Here is a 17,844-nt window from a genome sequence, read left to right as displayed (position 1 = left end):
ATCACCTTTTACAGTTGTGTGAAGCTCAGAGACTTTGGTGGAAGACTAACTTGATTTAGCAGATGCTTTATTTTCTATTGAATTATAGCTGATTTACAATATCATGTAAGTTTCAGGTAGAGCCCAGCGGCTCCGTTATACGTGTGTGTGTGTGTGTGTGTGTGTATGTGTGTGGTGTGTGTGTGTGTCTATGTGTGGTGTGTCTGTGTGTATGTGTCTGTGTATGTGTGTGGTGTGTGTGTGTATCTATGTGTGGTGTGTATGTGTGTGTCTGTGTGTGTGTGTGTCTATGTGTCTGTGTGTGTATGTGTGTGTGTGTCTGTGTGTGTGTCTGTGTGTATGTGTGTGTCTGTGTGTGTGTTTCTGTGTGTGTGTGTGTCTGTGTGTGTGTCTGTGTGTGTGTGTGTGTTCTTTTTCAGATTCTTTTCCCTTATAGGTTATTACATCATATGGAGTCTAGTTCCTTGTGTGATTTTAGCGTCTACTCTAACATCTCAGGGCATGAGTCAATGTCAATGGCAGTGATGACAAGACTGGGCTGTTTCCTGTTCCCCTTCTTTCCTTCCCTCCCTCCCATCCTCCCTCCACACACTTTCACTGTGATCCCCACGTCCAGGCAGTAAGATCGGTCCTAAGGATGCAGCACCACCTGGCACACGCTTCCTGCCCACACTTCCTGCCCACACTTCCTGCACACGCTTCCTGCACACGCGTGCTCAGTCTGGTAGGAGGACCAACCTGTAACCAAGCTCATGGACCAGCGAATAACTAAGCAGGCACGCAGAGTAGACGGGAGGGCCGGAGGAGCCCCCAGGACCCAAGGCAGGCTCTGCGTCACCCCTGGCCACACCATCACGGGGGGGGGGGAGATTCCCGCACAGAGGATCGGCGCCGACCGGCGCTCACCAGCCCGAGAGGCTTTTTTTCCCCCCCCGCCGGGGGGGGGGGGGGGGACTGACACAGCAGCAGCTACAGGTTGGAGTCTGCCATACGGGGTATAGTCATTGTCATTCTGCTTGGCTTTTAAGAATTCTCCCAAGGACTTCCCTGGTGGCGCAGTGGTTAAGAATCCGCCTGCCGATGCAGGGGACATGGGTTGAGCCCTGGTCCAGGAAGATCCCACATGCTGCAGAGCAACTAAGCCTGTACGCCACAACTACTGAGCCTGTGCTCTAGAGCCCACGAGCCACAACTACTGAGCCTGCGCTCTAGAGCCCGCAATCCACAACTACTGAGCCCGTGTGCCACAACTACTGAAGCCCGTGTGCCTAGAACCCATGCTCCGCAACAAGAGAAGCCACTGCTATGAGAAGCCCATGCACCTCAACGAAGAGTAGACCCCGCTCACCGCAGCTAGAGAAAGCCCACACACAGCAACGAAGACCCAACGCAGCCAAAAATAAAATAAATAAATAAATTTATTTAAAAATATTCACCCAAGTATTTAGGGATGGTCTTAGTTAATCTATCATAACACTGTTTTAGAAGAACTGTTTCTTAAATCATATACATTTGACTCTTAATAAATATAAAACTGACCCTGCAACGTGTAAGAAGCTGCTTTGCCTCAGGTGGTGACTGTGAACCGGTGAGTGTGCATCTCTGCCCTCTTCCACGTCCCCGGCTGCTTCAGCTGTGCAAAGTCACAGAAGTTACACCTAACTTATGTCATCGTACAATCCAGAAATCTGCTGGTATTCGCATTAGCGATCGCTCGGCACGCGGGTCTGAGATGAAGTCAGGAGGCGGGGGGAGTGGGCTGAGAGCAAGTTTGTTGATTCGGTCCAGTCTGTGCACATCAGCTCCCGAGACGGGGGCCGCCCCCGGTCCACGAGACCCCCGATTGCCAACCGGGCCTATTCCACTCCCCACAGGGGGACCTAATGGCAGTTACGAGGCCTGGAGGTAGAGGTCCAGTCAAAGGCACCTGGCACGGAGGACTGTCCCTTCCGGATAAGCATCACGGCGGCCCTGTTCCTGGGCAATCCTGCTGGAAGGGAACCCCCCATGTTGGGGAGTCTCGGTGCTGCGTGCAGGGGGCTTAGATTTTCTGTCCTCACCCCTGCTAGCCCGCTGTACACAGGCCACGGTTACCGTTGACAAGCAGTCTTCTTTCTGTTCACACACAGTCAGGCGTCCAGTCCAGTCCCGACCAGGAACAAAGCATAGTGAGTTCTTGTTCCCTTCAGGGTGTTTGTGTCATTTGACATCGGTTTTAAGTTTGTGCAGCAATGTCTACAGGGTAACCCTCGTATTCTGGGACACTCCTGCTGCTTGGGGGTCTAGTGAGCACCTCAGGGACCTCCTTGTATGTACTTCTTATCCCTCAGATCACCAGAAAATTCAGTCTCATGACAAATATTCTCTCTTTATCAAAACGTGTGGATTCATCCAGGCGGCTTTATGGATTCAGCTGGAGTACGTGCCTATCTAAGGCTGACGGACCTGTGACAGTGTTCAACGTGCCAGCAAAATCGTGGGGAAGATGATTTGTTTAGATTAGATTTCTGCTCCTTCCAGAATGGCTTACCTGTTTCAGGTCTGATAGTGTAGATCCACTGCTACAAATGGCAACCTAAGTATTCTGACGTCTGGAATTGACAAGCTAAGTGGAAATTCAATGTTACTGAGAGCAGCAAAGAGGACTTTGGAGACATCAACTGAGTTCTTGGAGTCCAAGTGCTTGCACCAGGTTTGAGTTGACAAAATATGGTTTAAGCCTAACGCCTATTGTCACGGTCTGAACGTGGGTGGTTCATTGCTGGGGTGCTGTCCCCATGGGGACACACACAAAGGTGCTTCTGAACCCCTGTAACTCCTGGGCCAGTTTCTCACCCTTGTTCTTTGTGCTTTCATCCGTGCCAAGGTAATTTACCGATAGAGAGTATTTTTCACATTTTGTTCTGAATCCCTAAATGAAAAATGTGATACTCGATAGTTATTATTTTGAAAAAGTAGATTGTATTCAATGTCGTCGTTGGGAAGGTAGCAGAGGGAGGCCATGTTGAGTAAGAATAAAGATTAAAGACCTTTATAAACAGCATCTCATTATCCTAACAGTTCTGAAAGGCAGGATTATTATCAAAGTTTCTAGAGGAGAAAATTGAGGCTTGCCGGGGTTAAGTTGTTGTTCTTTGGTCATATAGAAAATAAGTAATGGGCCTGGGCTTCCCTAAAATGAAGAAAAGGGAGAGGGAGAAAATGGAGAAAAGGAAAAGAAAAAAGTACACAGGGAAATGGAGACAGCTAGGAAATATTGAGAAAAAGCAGGAAGGAAAAAGGAAAAAGAGAACAATGAAGCAGTGATACTTGGCCAGGTGTGTGCTGGAGACCACGGTGGTTTAGGTGCTTCTTAGGATGGCAGGACCAGAGCCCCTGAGCCTGGTTACAGGACGTGACCTCCACGTGACCACACAAACCAGGGACGGATGGTCCTGGCTGTCCTTCCCGTGAGCTCTGCAGAGACGCTGCTCGGGGCCCCAGCGGTGCTCTGTGAACGTGGACTGTTCCCACCTCCCCAGCCCCGCACATCCCACACGAGACTCACACCCATTCCCACGACCAGAAACTGGGCGATTATTTCCAATTCATTGTTATCTAGTTCATATGCACAACAGTTGCCTCATTTTGGTGGTAATTTTCAGAAAATATTGTCTGTCTCTCTCAGTGAAATAGCCTGTCCAGATGCCCTCTAAAAACAAAATCCTGAATCTGGAAAAAACTCAAATTATCTCAAAAGGAAAGCACTGAGAAATAACTAGGGCTGTCAGTTTCATTCAACTGTCAGTTCTCCAAAGATTTCAGGGCTTCAAATGTTAAAAGTGCCAGATGCTATTATCTGTTATTCATGTTCCCATTATGTTCTGGTCTTTACTGAAATCTATATAAACTTCTGTCTGTACATTAAAGGAATTTCATTGCACCCATATACTCTCTAAACACACACATATATGTATGCCACATTTTCTCTTTATGTCTCCCCAATATAAATTTATTATTTTCAAAATGATACTTTAAATGTTGAAAAAATTCTGACAAATGATGTTGGCATATTTTTAGGAGTTTATCGAATATAAAATGCTTCTGTAACAAAATTAAGCATTCTTATAGTGACGGTCACCTGTATTTCAATACCTATGCTCTCTGCAAGCTTCTAGAGGTAGAATGCTGAGCAAAAAAAAAGGAGGGAAAAAGACAATTATTTCGTAAGGCAATCACATACCCAAGAGTCCATAGTTTTTAAAAGAACTTACAAAATACTTAAAAGGTCATATCCAATAAAATTATCCTACTGAAACATCACCACATACTACTGTGCTACGTTAAATACCATATATTCTGCAAGCATTAATTTTGAATGCATTTGCGTCAACTAAGTTAAACTTCCATAGTTGATCATTTCTTTCAAAATCCCTTATTCCCTTGTCTTCCATAATGTGCAGATTCAACAAACAACAGCTAATGACCTTTATGTGTTCATCTGTAAATGTACATGCCTCCTTAGAGATACTTTGCTCTCGTTCATTGCAAAGAAAATAATAAAATAGCTCTTTTTCACTTTCTGCCATTTTTGTGAAAAATGCAGCATCTGAACAGAAAAACAAAAGCTGTTCCACACTGAGACAAAATTGGATTTATCATTTGTATCTACTTTCAAAAGGCCAAGTCGTTTGTAAATTATAGTGGAAAACACCACCCGGGCTGAATCCAGGTAGCTGCAAATGAAACGGGAGGTAGTGCTAATGCTTCGCTGTAGGCATTTACGCTGTGAAACGTGAAAAGGATAAGCATAATTCACTTCTTTTCTATAGATTCCACGGAAGCAGCATTAAAATAGCCCTTCTCTTCTACCTTTAGTCGACAACTATCATCAAACACCTATTTCTCTTTATTTTTTCAGGAGTGTATTATTATCTGCTACTATTTTCAAACATTAATCAATAATATAAAATGGAATACTCAGTATTAAAAATAATATGAAAGAAGAAATTAGACCAAACCAGGTTTTATTAATTTGGTCTGAAGATAATGTTACTTGAGGTAGTGTGGTCCTATGTAGAATAATTGATTGAACTCTTATCCAAGTAATTAATGAAAGAGATTGCATTTGCCTTTATGACTGAGATGGAGGCTTAGAGTTTTTCTTTGTTTGGGAAAATCCAGGGATTTTGTTTTTCCACTGATTTTGGGCGTAGACTCAGGATTATTAAAATTGTATTTACCCCTGCAATTTCATATTCATTTGATTTAAATGAGATTTACCTTGAATAACTCAAAATTGTTTTCTCACCTTAAATGGATCAGTACTTTTGAGATTTAGGAGACAGTTTTTTTATATTAGTTAATCTGATTTTAATGTTAAATCCGGAACGTATTATATTTACTGGATGTAAACTTAATGATAAAAGTAAGCTAATTATGTGACTGAATAAAACCGTCATTAGTTTTCTGTAGGATAATGTATCAGATGGTAAATAAATGATTTGAAAGGATCAATGAGATTTCCTTATGAAATCAGGATCAGTACCAAGCTTAAAATAAGGCCATGAAAATTAGTGATAACCCAACAAGAGATTCCATCCAATGAGTAAAACCATTACAAAAATGCCAGCTTAGCAAAAGAGGTAGCTTAAGAAAAACAGGAAGTGATGTGAGACTAAAAGCAATTATCCAGAAAAATCAAACTAAATGTTGCCTAGATATTGTGGACTCGGTGATTACATATTTAAACAAACAACTTAAATCTTAATTATCTGCTTATCAGAAAGGACATTCTGGGCTTCCCTGGTGGTGCAGTGGTTGACAGTCCGCCTGCCGATGCACGGGACACGGGTTCGTGTCCCGGTCCGGGAGGATCCCACATGCCGCGGAGCGGCTGGGCCCGTGAGCCATGGCCGCTGAGCCTGCGCGTCCAGAGCCTGTGCTCCGCAACGGGAGAGGCCACAACAGTGAGAAGCCCGCGTATCGCCCCCCCACCCAAAAAAAAAAAGAAAGGACATTCTCCTAGCCTAAATTCTCCTTCTCTGTTTGAAAATATGTGTGATTCATTTTTTGCAGTGTTTCTTTTGTTTTACCAATGACTGCTGTGTGCATAAAGAACTCTTCCTATGTTCTCTACGAAATGTTTGCTATACTGTAAAACTTAAAATATATTAAAATATTAACTTATTTACATAGCTCAAGAAATACCTCTGTAGTTATATTTGCCAAAATGCAAACTTTCTAAAGGTGTGCCCGTGAGTTATAATTTCTCATTCTTCACCGAGCATAAATGCCCATAGCAGTCCAGATCTACCCTTATACTCATCTTATTTATTTTGTGTACAAATCCGATGAGGGATGTCATCTAAGTCTTTAAGCCAAAACTCAAATTTGACCCCAATGACTTCAAATACAGTTGTCTTTCCAGGGTTTCCTAATGCCTTGTGTGCTTCCTCTGTATTATTTTTGTTTTCAGAAAGACCCAGTGAGCTCTCTAGAAAATTTAGAGGAAAAGAAGTTCCCTGGAGAGGCCTCCATACCAAGCCCTAAACCCAAGCTCCACGCAAGAGATCTCAAGAAAGAACTAATCACGTAAGTCATCTGGAGTGGCTTACTCTGTGGTTCTAGAACAGAGACTCCAATTCAAAACCTTGAGTAATAAATAACGCCTTGGCTTATGGAGCTGACTTTGCAGATGTTTTAGGGCAGTTTCAACCAGTTGGTAGTTAAATGTTCTGTATATACCTAGACCTGTGCTCAGAACTAAGAGGATTATGAAAAAAATGTACCTGACATGATCTCATGCTAAGAGAATTAAAAGTCTAATCGACTGAAAAACAAAACATGTAAAACAATTAGAAATGTTTATGTTCTGATCAGCAGATCTTAATCTAACACCCACTGGCCTCAGAGGATCCAAGTCAGGGCTTCAGGGAGTCTGCAGACTCACAAAACTTAACTGCAGAGTGTTATTTGGGAAGGGGGTTCATGGTTTTCATCACATTCTCAAGGGCTTCCGTGACCCGGAAGTTGAAAGGACAGGGCAGGAAGCACTAGTCGAGCTGCAGTGGGTTCTGAGACAGGCCCGGCCGTCCAGAGCAGAAGGGCCCAAGCTGAGCCCCAGGACCAGGTGACCTGGAAAGAGAGAGAGAGAGCAGGGCGAGGGGCCTGAGAAGATGGCCAGGTTTCCCGTGAACAAGCCACAGGGTGTTTGAGCAGAAAAGTGCACTAGGGCTGGGGTATCTTAGGAAGAGCAGTGTGCAGAATTCTTCAGGGGCCGGGTGCACGTGGGGACCGTCTGGTGTCAGGAAGATCACCTGAAATGTTGGCTAGAGATGCAGACGTGAGATCGTGAGCTGCGGCCTGGGAGATGGGGCCTCCAGGGAAGATATATAAGAGGAAAGGGACAGAGTGCCCGGCCCAGAATTCGAGGGCACGCATCCTGCTGGAACCTGACAGGGAAAAGAAGCCCACAGAGAACAAAGACCTGGGGCCAAGGAGGAGGAAAGTGATGGTCATGGGAGCTGAGAGCTCAGAAAACTCCCACCTGGGCCTTGGATGGTTTCAGATGCCACAGCAAGTTCAAAGAGGTTAAAGCAGAAACGGCAGGACAAGCCCCAGGAGAGCGGGCCTTGGGAATAAGGGAGGCCAGCCAGCGGGGGGACGCGTGGCGGGAACGGGGGCGGGGCGCAGAGCTGGGGTGCGAGGGACGTGCCACCAAATGACGCAGGGACGTTAACTAGGACTGTGGCCTGAGCCCAGCTCGCACACCCTTATTCCTTTTTCACCCCGAAGATCTCTGACCGGGGGCTGTTGGAGGTCAGAGTGTGGCGCACACAGCTTGCTTACGGGTGTGAGTTCACCTGGGCCATTGCCAGGACACAGGCCGTCCTGACTGCTTCTTCTCGTCTTCCGGTCACCACTGTGCGGGGGACATGGAGACATCAGGGTGGACGTTGAGGGAGGGAGAGAGGGCACAGGGAGGGGAGGGGCTTTCAGGCAAAGGCAAGGCGGGAACCGTGGCTTTTGGGCATTTATATCCTCAGCAGATAGTGTAGTCCCGGGGACTTGGTTGCCGGGAGTGAGTGAGTGACATGCCAGAAAATCTTTTCCATAGGAAAGTGATTAAACGTTCATGTATAGTCTTACCCAAGTACATTTAAAGCTGCCAGTTAATGAGAGTTTCTAGCAAAGAGGTACCCTTGCACTTAGGCACTGGCATCTGTACCCTCTCTACTGAATCCCCCAGCATAAAAGTACGCTTACGTTTTTCTAATACAATAGATTAAGCACCCTGTCCTGAGTAGAATGCTCTGCCCACCGATCGCTGCAGGGCCGTCCTCCCCTCCCTCAGCTCTTCCCCCACGTGTCACCCACCCGAGAGGCCTTCCCGGCTGCTGTGGTCCCCCCTTCCCAGCCCCACTGCTCCCGCCCCCTTTCCCAGGAGGGCAGAGGCTGTTCCAGCCACTGAGGTTGCCTCTTCCACATCCCCGCGCGGGCCCCTGGTACCACTGCACTGCCGCTCGTTTCCCCGGTGACAGGGACACACCTCAGACGCTGCACAGCCCATGCACACACAAGCTGTGGATCAGAAGACCCTAGTCCAACATCAGTCTGTCCAGTCCACACTCAAGTGATTTTTTTTTAACATCTTTGTTGAAGTGTAATTGCTTTACAATGGTGCGTTAGTTTCTGCTGTGTAACAAAGTGGATCAGCTATATGTATACATATATCCCCATATCCCCTCCCTCTTGCGTCTCCCTCCCACCCCTCTAGGTGGTCACAAAGCACCGAGCTGATCTCCCTGTGCTATGCAGCTGCTTCCCACTGGCTATCTATTTTATGTTTGGTAGTGTATATATGTCCATGCCACTCTCTCACTTCGTCCCAGCTTACCCTTCCCCCTCCCCGTGTCCTCAAGTCCATTCTCTACGTCTGCGTCTTTATTCCTGTCCTGCCCCTAGGTTCTTCATGACCATTTTTTTTTTTAGATTCCATATATATGTGTTAGCATATGGTATTTGTTTTTCTCTTTATGACTTACTTCACTCCGTCTGACAGCCGCTAGGTCCATCCACCTCACTACAGATAACTCAATTTCGTTTCTTTTTATGGTCGAGTGATTTTTAAATAATCGGTTATGCTGCATTCCTTAAGGATTTCGTGGGCAGACATTGCTGCGTCGAGCATGATGTTCTCTTAGGAGGTTAACATTTCCTGATGATGTAGGGCCCACGTACCAGAGCTGCACATCACCACGCACTGCGCCCTCTGGGAGGTGCCCTGGCGCAGCCATGTCAAGGCTGCCATGGACCTGCGAGTCAAGTTTCTAAAATCTTTGTATGGATTTTGTTTCTGCATATTATCTCAGATATCTTCCAAAAGGGCCAATGTTTATCCTTTGAAGGTAGATTTTGGAAATTTCCAGAGTCGTTCCAAGCTAAATGAAATGTAGAGAACTGATAATTAACCTGCATCACCACTTTAGACAGAAAAATAAAGTGTGATTATTTGGTAATGGGCACTTCTCATTGGTGCAAAGAGAAAGGGCTCCAAAAAGATGGTGAGCAATTTTTGGAACATAATCATGAATTCCTAGGAAATTGACTCTCTAGAGGGCTTGTGGTTTTCCTCTCATTTCGGGACAGGGGAGCACTCGGGTGGGTACCACGCACTTCCACACACCTGTGTCACACACTGGTTCTGTAAACGTCTCACTGCTTTACAGTTTCACCCTGTCCTTATTATGCTTTGTTTTATGTTTCTAAGAGATAAATGCGCCTTAACTGCTTACCAGAAATTGTTCTGCTAAAATAGGACTTTTTGATGTCATAGATCAACATGGATTTGCTTAGAGTTTGAGCACCACTTACTGAGGGAAGTAGCTAGTTTCCTTCCTCTAAGTGGTGATACTTTCATTTGCAAATCTTCCCAAAACACATCACCCAACTGGGATCTGCACATGTTATTGTACAAGATGTCTCATTGAAGATCTGTAAATTAAGCCACAGCCGTCAGGATCCAAAACAGGACCTTTTCCCACTACATCTCGCCCCCTTCAATCTTGGCTTTATTCCTTGACCTCTTTATACCACAAAGCTGAAACAAAATAGCCACTATTTAAATGCACACTTTATCATTATACTTCCTAAGTAATTTATAACTGTCTAGTTTAAAAAATCATTGGCACTTTGCCTCTCCTGGCAGTATTAATAGGCACAATTTAAAAATAGAAATAAAATTTAAAGTAAAATAAAATAAATGCAAAGCTATTTTGGCACACCAGGTGGCGATGTGTTTCCAAAGTAGGAATTCCCAGGGCACTGTAACCCATGTCTCACGCTCTGAATATTCCAGCTGTGTAATTATCAGAAAAGATTTTTTCTCTGTTTAGCGGGTGAATGGCACTTCAAGATAAGTCAGCTCAGATGTTAGTCATTGTTCTTTTTTTTTCTTTACTTGTTTACATACATTTGTAGCTTCCGCATTTTCCTTTCAGATGTTCCATCTAGGAAAGTGGTGGGCAAAAAGCTGGCTGGTTCAGCTCGGATCAGCCTCTGGAAATCAAGCATCTCTCTGAGAGATGAAGACGTTCTAACTCTTACAGTTTCTTTAGAGTACCTGAGAATGATTGGAAAGTAGCTCACAGGGAGAAAAAATACTGAGAAGGTGACGTTTCAGAAATCTTGGATGTCATCAATCTATCCCCAAATGCCCCTTTAAAGAGGCAGAGTCTGCGTTCCACACGTGGGTGAGCCTTCATGTTAGGCAGGGTGCCGAAAACATCAGAGAGCACGAGTGACGTAGCTGATGTCTCCCCTGATTATTGACACTGACACAAAGACCACCGAGTGGGCTGGGGTCAATCTGCTTACCTCACACCAGCAACTTTCAAGCAGCCTCAGAGGGAAATAAATGGCTGAGAAACCAAGGAATCTGTTAACTCTGGCAGCAAAACTGCTCAGGATAACTATCCACTTGCATTATTTTTAACACACACATACAATACGCAGAACGTGACCAGCTTCTGAGATAAATGAAGTGCCCGGGACAGACTCCGGTCTTGGGCAGACAGCCTGGAGAGCCTACTGCTTAGGTGGTTAATTCCTCATTGTCTTTGCTGGGTTCAAAACTTTGGATGAAACTGATCACAAGCTTTATTAACTAAACTTCGTAACTATTTCTGTACTCTCAGCAACTGTCCCATCTAAAATGTCAGTTTACATTTTAGCCATATGTAGTATTTTCAGAGATCTTCTTTTTCAGGTGTTTTCTAACATGTTTATGAAGTTACTATGTTATCTTTTTCTTTAAAACAAGTCACAAAAGTTTCTTTCTGAAATCTGTGATATAGTTGGTACCTAAGAGCTGCTCTCATGGTAAAGCATGGCTTTTTAATATTTATGTTTTATAACTCATATTTTCAAAGAAATAGAACACCACTGACTGTTGATTCACTCACATCCATTGCCAGGACACGTATTTTAGCATCACTGTCCTACATCATCTGAATCAGAGAGCTGATGTTATCCTGGAAAATAATAACTCAGGATCACGGCAGTTTCCTCTTGTCTCATCTGCTGGTCCTTATATAATCTACATCTTTAGTTCATTAGTTTCTTCACGTCCCATATGTGTTAACTGGTCTTGAAAAGAGAAGCTACCTCATACCCAGTCAGAGCAAGTGCATCCATGAATGCACCTGACCCTGATTCTATGTTTTTATTGACCCAGCTGTCCAACGCCAGGATGCGACGGGAGCGGGCACGTCACAGGCAACTATGCATCTCATCGCAGGTAGCTCCCCGCCTTCTCACTTAGGCGTTCCACATCTGTCCTCCTTAAGGACTCACCCTCACCCTCTCTAGAAAGATATTATCTCGATCGGGAGTTGGAGACTGAGTTAGTTGGGGTTTGGGTTCGTTTCGTTTTTCAGAAATAAAGCTAAGTCTTCAGTCTTTTTACTGATATTGTAAAGAAAGTGTCAATAACGGTTTTCTGATCCTATGATCCAGGCTACAACCCAGAAGTTAGAGTTCATGTCAGGCTCGGGTCCTGTCTAGCTTTAGGACTCAAGTGAAACCCAGGTAGGACAGCAGTGACCTGAACTGACCTTTTACGCTGTGGGAGGCTTCAGTAAAGGGTTGGAGGGACAGTAGTGCAGAGGCTGTGCTCGGCCCTTCCTCCCACATGTGTCACCCATGTGATTCGCTGTCCCTCTGGGCAGGGCCTTAACTTCTGAGCACCATCCCTCGGGATGCAGAGGGAGGGTTCTCTGGGTCAGTCATCACTGGAGCCGGGGGTCTCGCTGGGCTAAAGCCCCTGGTTTGGTAAATAGCAAACCAGAGTCTGTGACAGGTAGTCAAGGTGCCCAAAGCCCGGTCTAGCTAGAGCAGCAAAGCTGGGTTCAGACTTTTTCCCAAACCCCGTCGGTGGATTGAACATGTGTTCACCAGCTCAGGCTGCCCCCAAGTCGGGCCTGCGTGTGTCAGCGCGTGTGTCTCTGTTTTTGCTTTCTCCTCCCTCTTCAGTGTTTCTGGATGTCCTTTGGCAGATAAGACTCTGAAATCCCTCATGGCGGCCAACTCTCAGGAACTCAAGTAAGTGTCCGGCCAGGGTGGCCCTAACCAGGGGCAGACGGCACCTAAGTAAATTACGACCACACGCTCCCTCACCAAAAGCTCAAACAGCTAAAACCAAATCACTGTAATTTAGTTTAGTTAATTAGCTGGACTTGGAGGGTTTGTATTTTACAGTGTTTTTAAAAGCAATGATGTTGGGCTTCCCTGGTGGCGCGGTGGTTGAGAGTCCGCCTGCCGATGCAGGGGACGTGGGTTCGTGCCCCGGTCCGGGAAGATCCCACATGCCGCGGAGCGGCTGGGCCCGTGAGCCGTGGCCGCTGAGCCTGCGCGTCCGGAGCCTGTGCTCCGCAACGGGAGAGGCCACAACAGTGAGAGGCCCGCATACAGAAAAAAAAAAAAAAATGTTGAAAGCAATGATGTTGAACACCTACGACACCTTTTCTCTGTTACTTTCAGAACGTGTGTACTAATCAGACCTAGGAGGGGACGGCCAGCATTTTCATCATCTGACTTTAGGAAAACTGCACAGTACTTTACCTTGTGGGCATTTTGAATCATATGACAGCCTTTCACTTTTGGGGGCGACATACAATTCTGGCTCATTTTCACCTTGTCTACAGGATCTCAAAGTCACACGTATATTAACTTTCGTTGATTGATTTGATTTTTCCTACTGTTATCTTCTTTTATCCCAAACTTCTCACTTGTTATTTTCATGTGTGGTTATAATACATGTAGACTAATAAAAAGTTATAATCCACTATTTACCCTTTAAAAACATAAGGCATACGTTTATAAAAGATGAAGAATAACATTAAGCAAAATTAGCAAAATGCATTTGCACATAATATTTTAGGAAAAATCAGTGTTACTAAGCCTAGTGATAAAATAATATTTGTGTAAATAGTAGAATTAACACTTGGTGTCTAAATTACAGGTAAAATGTCAGAGAATATATCTTCTTAATATTTTGCTAGTATTTCCATTTTTTAACTTGTTTAAAATTTATCTAAAAATTATCCAGAAAAAGTTTATGAAACAAGATGTGATATTAAACAGGTATAAAAATTCAGAATTTTAGTACCATGAATAGTAAAGACAACTCTAAAATATACAAAGTGAGTGCACAATTGATTGTGTCCGTGTAGATTCTAGAAATCATTTTATTGGCTACCATCTTTCTAGATTGAAATGTAAGGATGTGAAGTGGAGACTTATTAGCAGATTGAAAGGAGAGAAGGGCTAGGCATACTCACTCAATCTTACTCAATTGCTCTGAACTTCTATATATTGCCGTATCTTAAAAATAACTATCAGTTCTCCTAAGTATTTTCTCTAAACATTATTTCTAGAAGAAAACGTTGATAATACATTGAAAACATGTAGATTGAGTGGTTCTGTAGCAATGTTCAGTACTTACCTGCTTTATACAGCCACCTAATAAGTAACATGTTTGTGGTTTTTTTCTGTACAGAAAGAAAAGGGGACATTTCATTGACCTCTTGTTTGGATATTGAGGGAGAATTTCAAAACAAGGTTTTTTTGGCATAGACTTTTCCAGAATTGCAATATGCTAGTAAACCACTATTTTACTAAAAATATTAATAGCATCTGAACCTTTCTTACAGTATAGAATATGTATTAAATCTCTAAATGTTTGATTAGAGAATCATTGCAGGGTTCTCTGGTTAGCTCGAGGAGATGTATGCAGATTTCATATTTCCTTCGAGAAAAGCATTCACTCCCTATGTTCTGCCTCAAGATTGAATATAAAAGAATTTCTGTGAAAGTTCGGTGGGTTAGAGTTTAAGAAAAGGAATAATGTTCACATTCTTCTTTGGATTATTATCTTTCTCAAACTCTTGTTTGAGTAGAAATCTGAACGCGGGTGGGCATACAAGTGAAATAATAACAATGACCTTGTCTACAAGAACTTTCAGGATGGGCTTCCCTGGTGGCGCAGTGCTTGAGAGTCCGCCTGCCGATGCAGGAGACGCGGGTTCGTGCCCCGTTTCGGGAAGATCCCACATGCCGCGGAGCGGCTGGGCCCGTGAGCCATGGCCGCTGGGCCTGCGCGTCCGGAGCCTGTGCTCCGCAAATGGGAGAGGCCACAACAGTGAGAGGCCCGCATAACGCAAGAAAAAAAAAGAACTTTCAGGAAAGCAAACATTTTATGACAGCCTCTGTGTTTTTTTTTAAATAAATTTATTTATTTATTTATTTATACTCTTTTACTTTTGGCTGCGTTGGGTCTTTGTTGCTGCGTGCGGGCTTTCTCTAGTTGTGGCGAGCGGGGGCTACTCTTCGTTGCGGTGTGCGGGCTTCTCATTGCGGTGGCCTCTCGTTGCAGAGCACGGGCTCTAGGCGCGCAGCCTTCAGTAGTTGTGGCTCGCGGGCTCAGTAGTTGTGGCTCACGGGCTCTAGAGCGCAAGTTCAGTAGTTGTGGCACACGGGCTTAGTTGCCCCGTGACACGTGGGATTTTCCCAGACCAGGGATCGAACCGTGTCCCCTGCATTGGCAGGCAGATTCTTAACCACTGTGCCACCAGGGAAGCCCACCGCCGCGTTTTTATTAGTATCTGGCATTTTCTAAGGCAACAAAAGAGTGAGAATCTCTGTATATTTTTGCATGCAAGTGTATTTTAAACCCTGTTCCTAATTAGCATTCTAAGTAAAATTGGACTTTCCTTCCGCCTTCACTCCCCTGACTCCAAATTTAACGGTTGATTGTCAGTCAGAGTTATTGGTAGAGTTTCCACAAGACCTCTTAAGGTGGACCCTGAGGCAGAACAGATCAGGTGCAAATGTCCTAGGTTCCTTGGCAGGTGCATTAATCCACCAGGTCTCTGGTTGTCCCGTCCACCACTGTTGTCCATCTGAATGTAAGGGATTATCGTGGTGGTGGAGCAAATCAAAGGAAATAAATTACACACAGAAACAATTTGGAAATTCTTTTTTCTTAAGCAAAAGATAAGAACTTTGCATGATGTAGACAGAAGCCCAGGAGTAAGTTGTGGGTTGAATTTCAGATTCCTTCCAAAATAAGGTTTAACAACAGGGACCTATTGTGTAGCACAGAGAATTATACTCGATACTTGTAATAACCCATAAGGGAAAAGAATCTGAAATTTTTTATGTATATATATATATATATATATACACATGTATATATATAACTGAATCACTCTGCTATACACCTGAAACTAACACAACATTGGAAATCAACTACACTTCAATTAAAAAAATAAGGCTTAAAAAGAAGGAAAAAAAGAATGCAGGATAACAATGAATACAGTGTCTTCCAAGCACTGGACAGTAGTTAACACATCTTCATATTTCCTTTAAAAATGGATTCTTAGGGCTTCGCTGGTGGCGCGGTGGTTAAGAATCCGCCTGCCAGTGCAGGGGACACAGGTTCAAGCCCTGGTCCGGGAAGATCCCACATGCCGCGGAGCAGATAAGCCCATGCGCCACAACTACTGAGCCTGTGCTCTAGAGCCTGCGAACCACAACTACTGAGCCCACGTGCCGCAACTACTGAAGCCCGTGCGCCTAGACCCCGTGCTCCGCAACAAGAGAAGCCACCGCAATGAGAAGCCCACGCACCACAACGAAGAGTAGGCCCCGCTTGCCACAACTAGAGAGCCCACGCCCAGCAACGAAGACCCAACACAGCCAAAACTAAATAAATTAAAAATAAATTTATTTTTTAAAAAAGGATTCTTAGCCAAAAACCAGTTCTGTACAAGCAAAAAGAGTCCCACAAATCAGCTCATTCTGTTTGACTGCTTGTCTCTGTGTGATTTGTCGTGACCCCCTACCACTCCCACACAGCCCCAGCTCCGCTCTCGTGTCTTCCAGGTGTCCCACTCCAGGCTGTGACGGTTCGGGGCACGTGACCGGAAACTATGCCTCCCACCGAAGGTAAGACTGACCCCATGCCCGAGATGGAAATCAGAGCGGTGGCAGCCGTGCCCGTGAGATCACACGCTTCTGTTTTGTTCTTTGTTGGGTCCGTATTTCAGCCTGTCCGGCTGCCCTCGTGCCAGGAAAGGTGGTGTCAAGGTGACCCCTACGAAGGAAGAAAAAGAAGACCCTGAACTCAAGTGAGTGTGACGGCTGAGGCGGCAGCATCAGGGCAGAGGCCACTTGTGGGACAAACGGGGGGACTTCGGTTGGGAGGCAACTGCGTGTCTTGTTCATCACGAGGCCCTGGGAGCCGCATGGGAGCTCGGAGGCTGCAGAACCCCTCGCCCTCCCCAGTGGTGCTCACACGGGTCTCTGATGGTGCAAAGGAAAGCAGGACTTCGTCTTTGCCCAGCGGTTTTAAAGGAAAGCAGCCTCGTGGACATGCCCTAGTGTGACACACATGGCTGCAGGCTCCCCTGAAACTTAAGGTGCAATTTTATCTAAAGCGAACTCCCTCCTCTGAGAAACATGCTTCAGGTCTTGGGTGACAGATGCAGATACAGGTGCAGAAATGTACAGAGGCTTGCTCGACAACATGCAATATTCAGACATTTGGAAATCAGAACTCCCGTTCTCTGAGCCATGGACTCTGTGATGAGGGAGAGCCAGTTGACACGTTAGACCCTTGGTCTTTGTTTGGAGGCAACGTAACCCGTAACCAAGGGCTTCCCTGGCTGTTTCTGGAGCTGAGAAGTGTGGACACACACTTGACTCCACTCCTTCTAAACTGGTGGCAAGTCCCCTGAGCTCTAGAAATCATTCTCCACCCCTCTAAAGTGGGGTAACAGCGTCTCTGCCCACCAGGTGAGCAGTGAAGCTCACGTGAGATAATGCATGACAGTTGCTTAGCTGGGAGCCTGAGGCCCATCACTGCTGCCAGCACTGCTGTCTCCCTGGTTGGAAGGCATCTGGTAGACGCTGTCATTTCCCCACTTGCCCCCTGCGTGGTCTGCTCTCACCACCACTTCCTCGTTCGCTCGCCTCAGTGCCTCACCTGGCTTATCTCGTCTCTCCCAGCTGCTAACGACTGTGCTGTGTCTCTCCAGATGCCCTGTGATCGGGTGTGACGGCCAAGGTCACATATCAGGTAAATACACATCCCACCGCACGGCTTCTGGCTGTCCCCTGGCCGCCAAGAGACAGAAGGAGAACCCTCTCAATGGGGCCCCCCTCTCCTGGAAGCTGAACAAACAGGAGCTTCCGCACTGCCCGCTGCCCGGCTGCAATGGGCTGGGCCACGTGAACAACGTGTTTGTCACCCACAGGAGTAAGCTTTGGCTTCTTTTTTTTTTTTTTTTTTTTTTTTTTTTT

General features: G+C 45.3%; 1 protein-coding gene across 1 annotated transcript in view; it reads left to right on the top strand.

The window, feature by feature from the left end:
• The window catches only part of ST18 (ST18 C2H2C-type zinc finger transcription factor), a 66,430-nt gene that overhangs the window by 34,473 nt on the left and 14,113 nt on the right, over window positions 1-17,844 (top strand). Inside the window, exons 9-14 of the mRNA XM_007464060.1 lie at window positions 6,458-6,573; window positions 11,717-11,779; window positions 12,514-12,582; window positions 16,426-16,488; window positions 16,590-16,670; window positions 17,580-17,804. Of these exons, the coding sequence (XP_007464122.1) occupies window positions 6,458-6,573; window positions 11,717-11,779; window positions 12,514-12,582; window positions 16,426-16,488; window positions 16,590-16,670; window positions 17,580-17,804 (617 nt within the window). The remainder of the gene's footprint in view (window positions 1-6,457; window positions 6,574-11,716; window positions 11,780-12,513; window positions 12,583-16,425; window positions 16,489-16,589; window positions 16,671-17,579; window positions 17,805-17,844) is intronic.

The sequence above is a fragment of the Lipotes vexillifer genome, unplaced genomic scaffold (genome assembly GCF_000442215.2).
Source record: "Lipotes vexillifer unplaced genomic scaffold, Lipotes_vexillifer_v1.1 scaffold69, whole genome shotgun sequence".
Classification (NCBI taxonomy): domain Eukaryota; kingdom Metazoa; phylum Chordata; class Mammalia; order Artiodactyla; family Lipotidae; genus Lipotes; species Lipotes vexillifer.
Note: the sequence above shows the minus strand (reverse complement) of the source record. Positions and strands in the feature narration are given on the sequence as shown.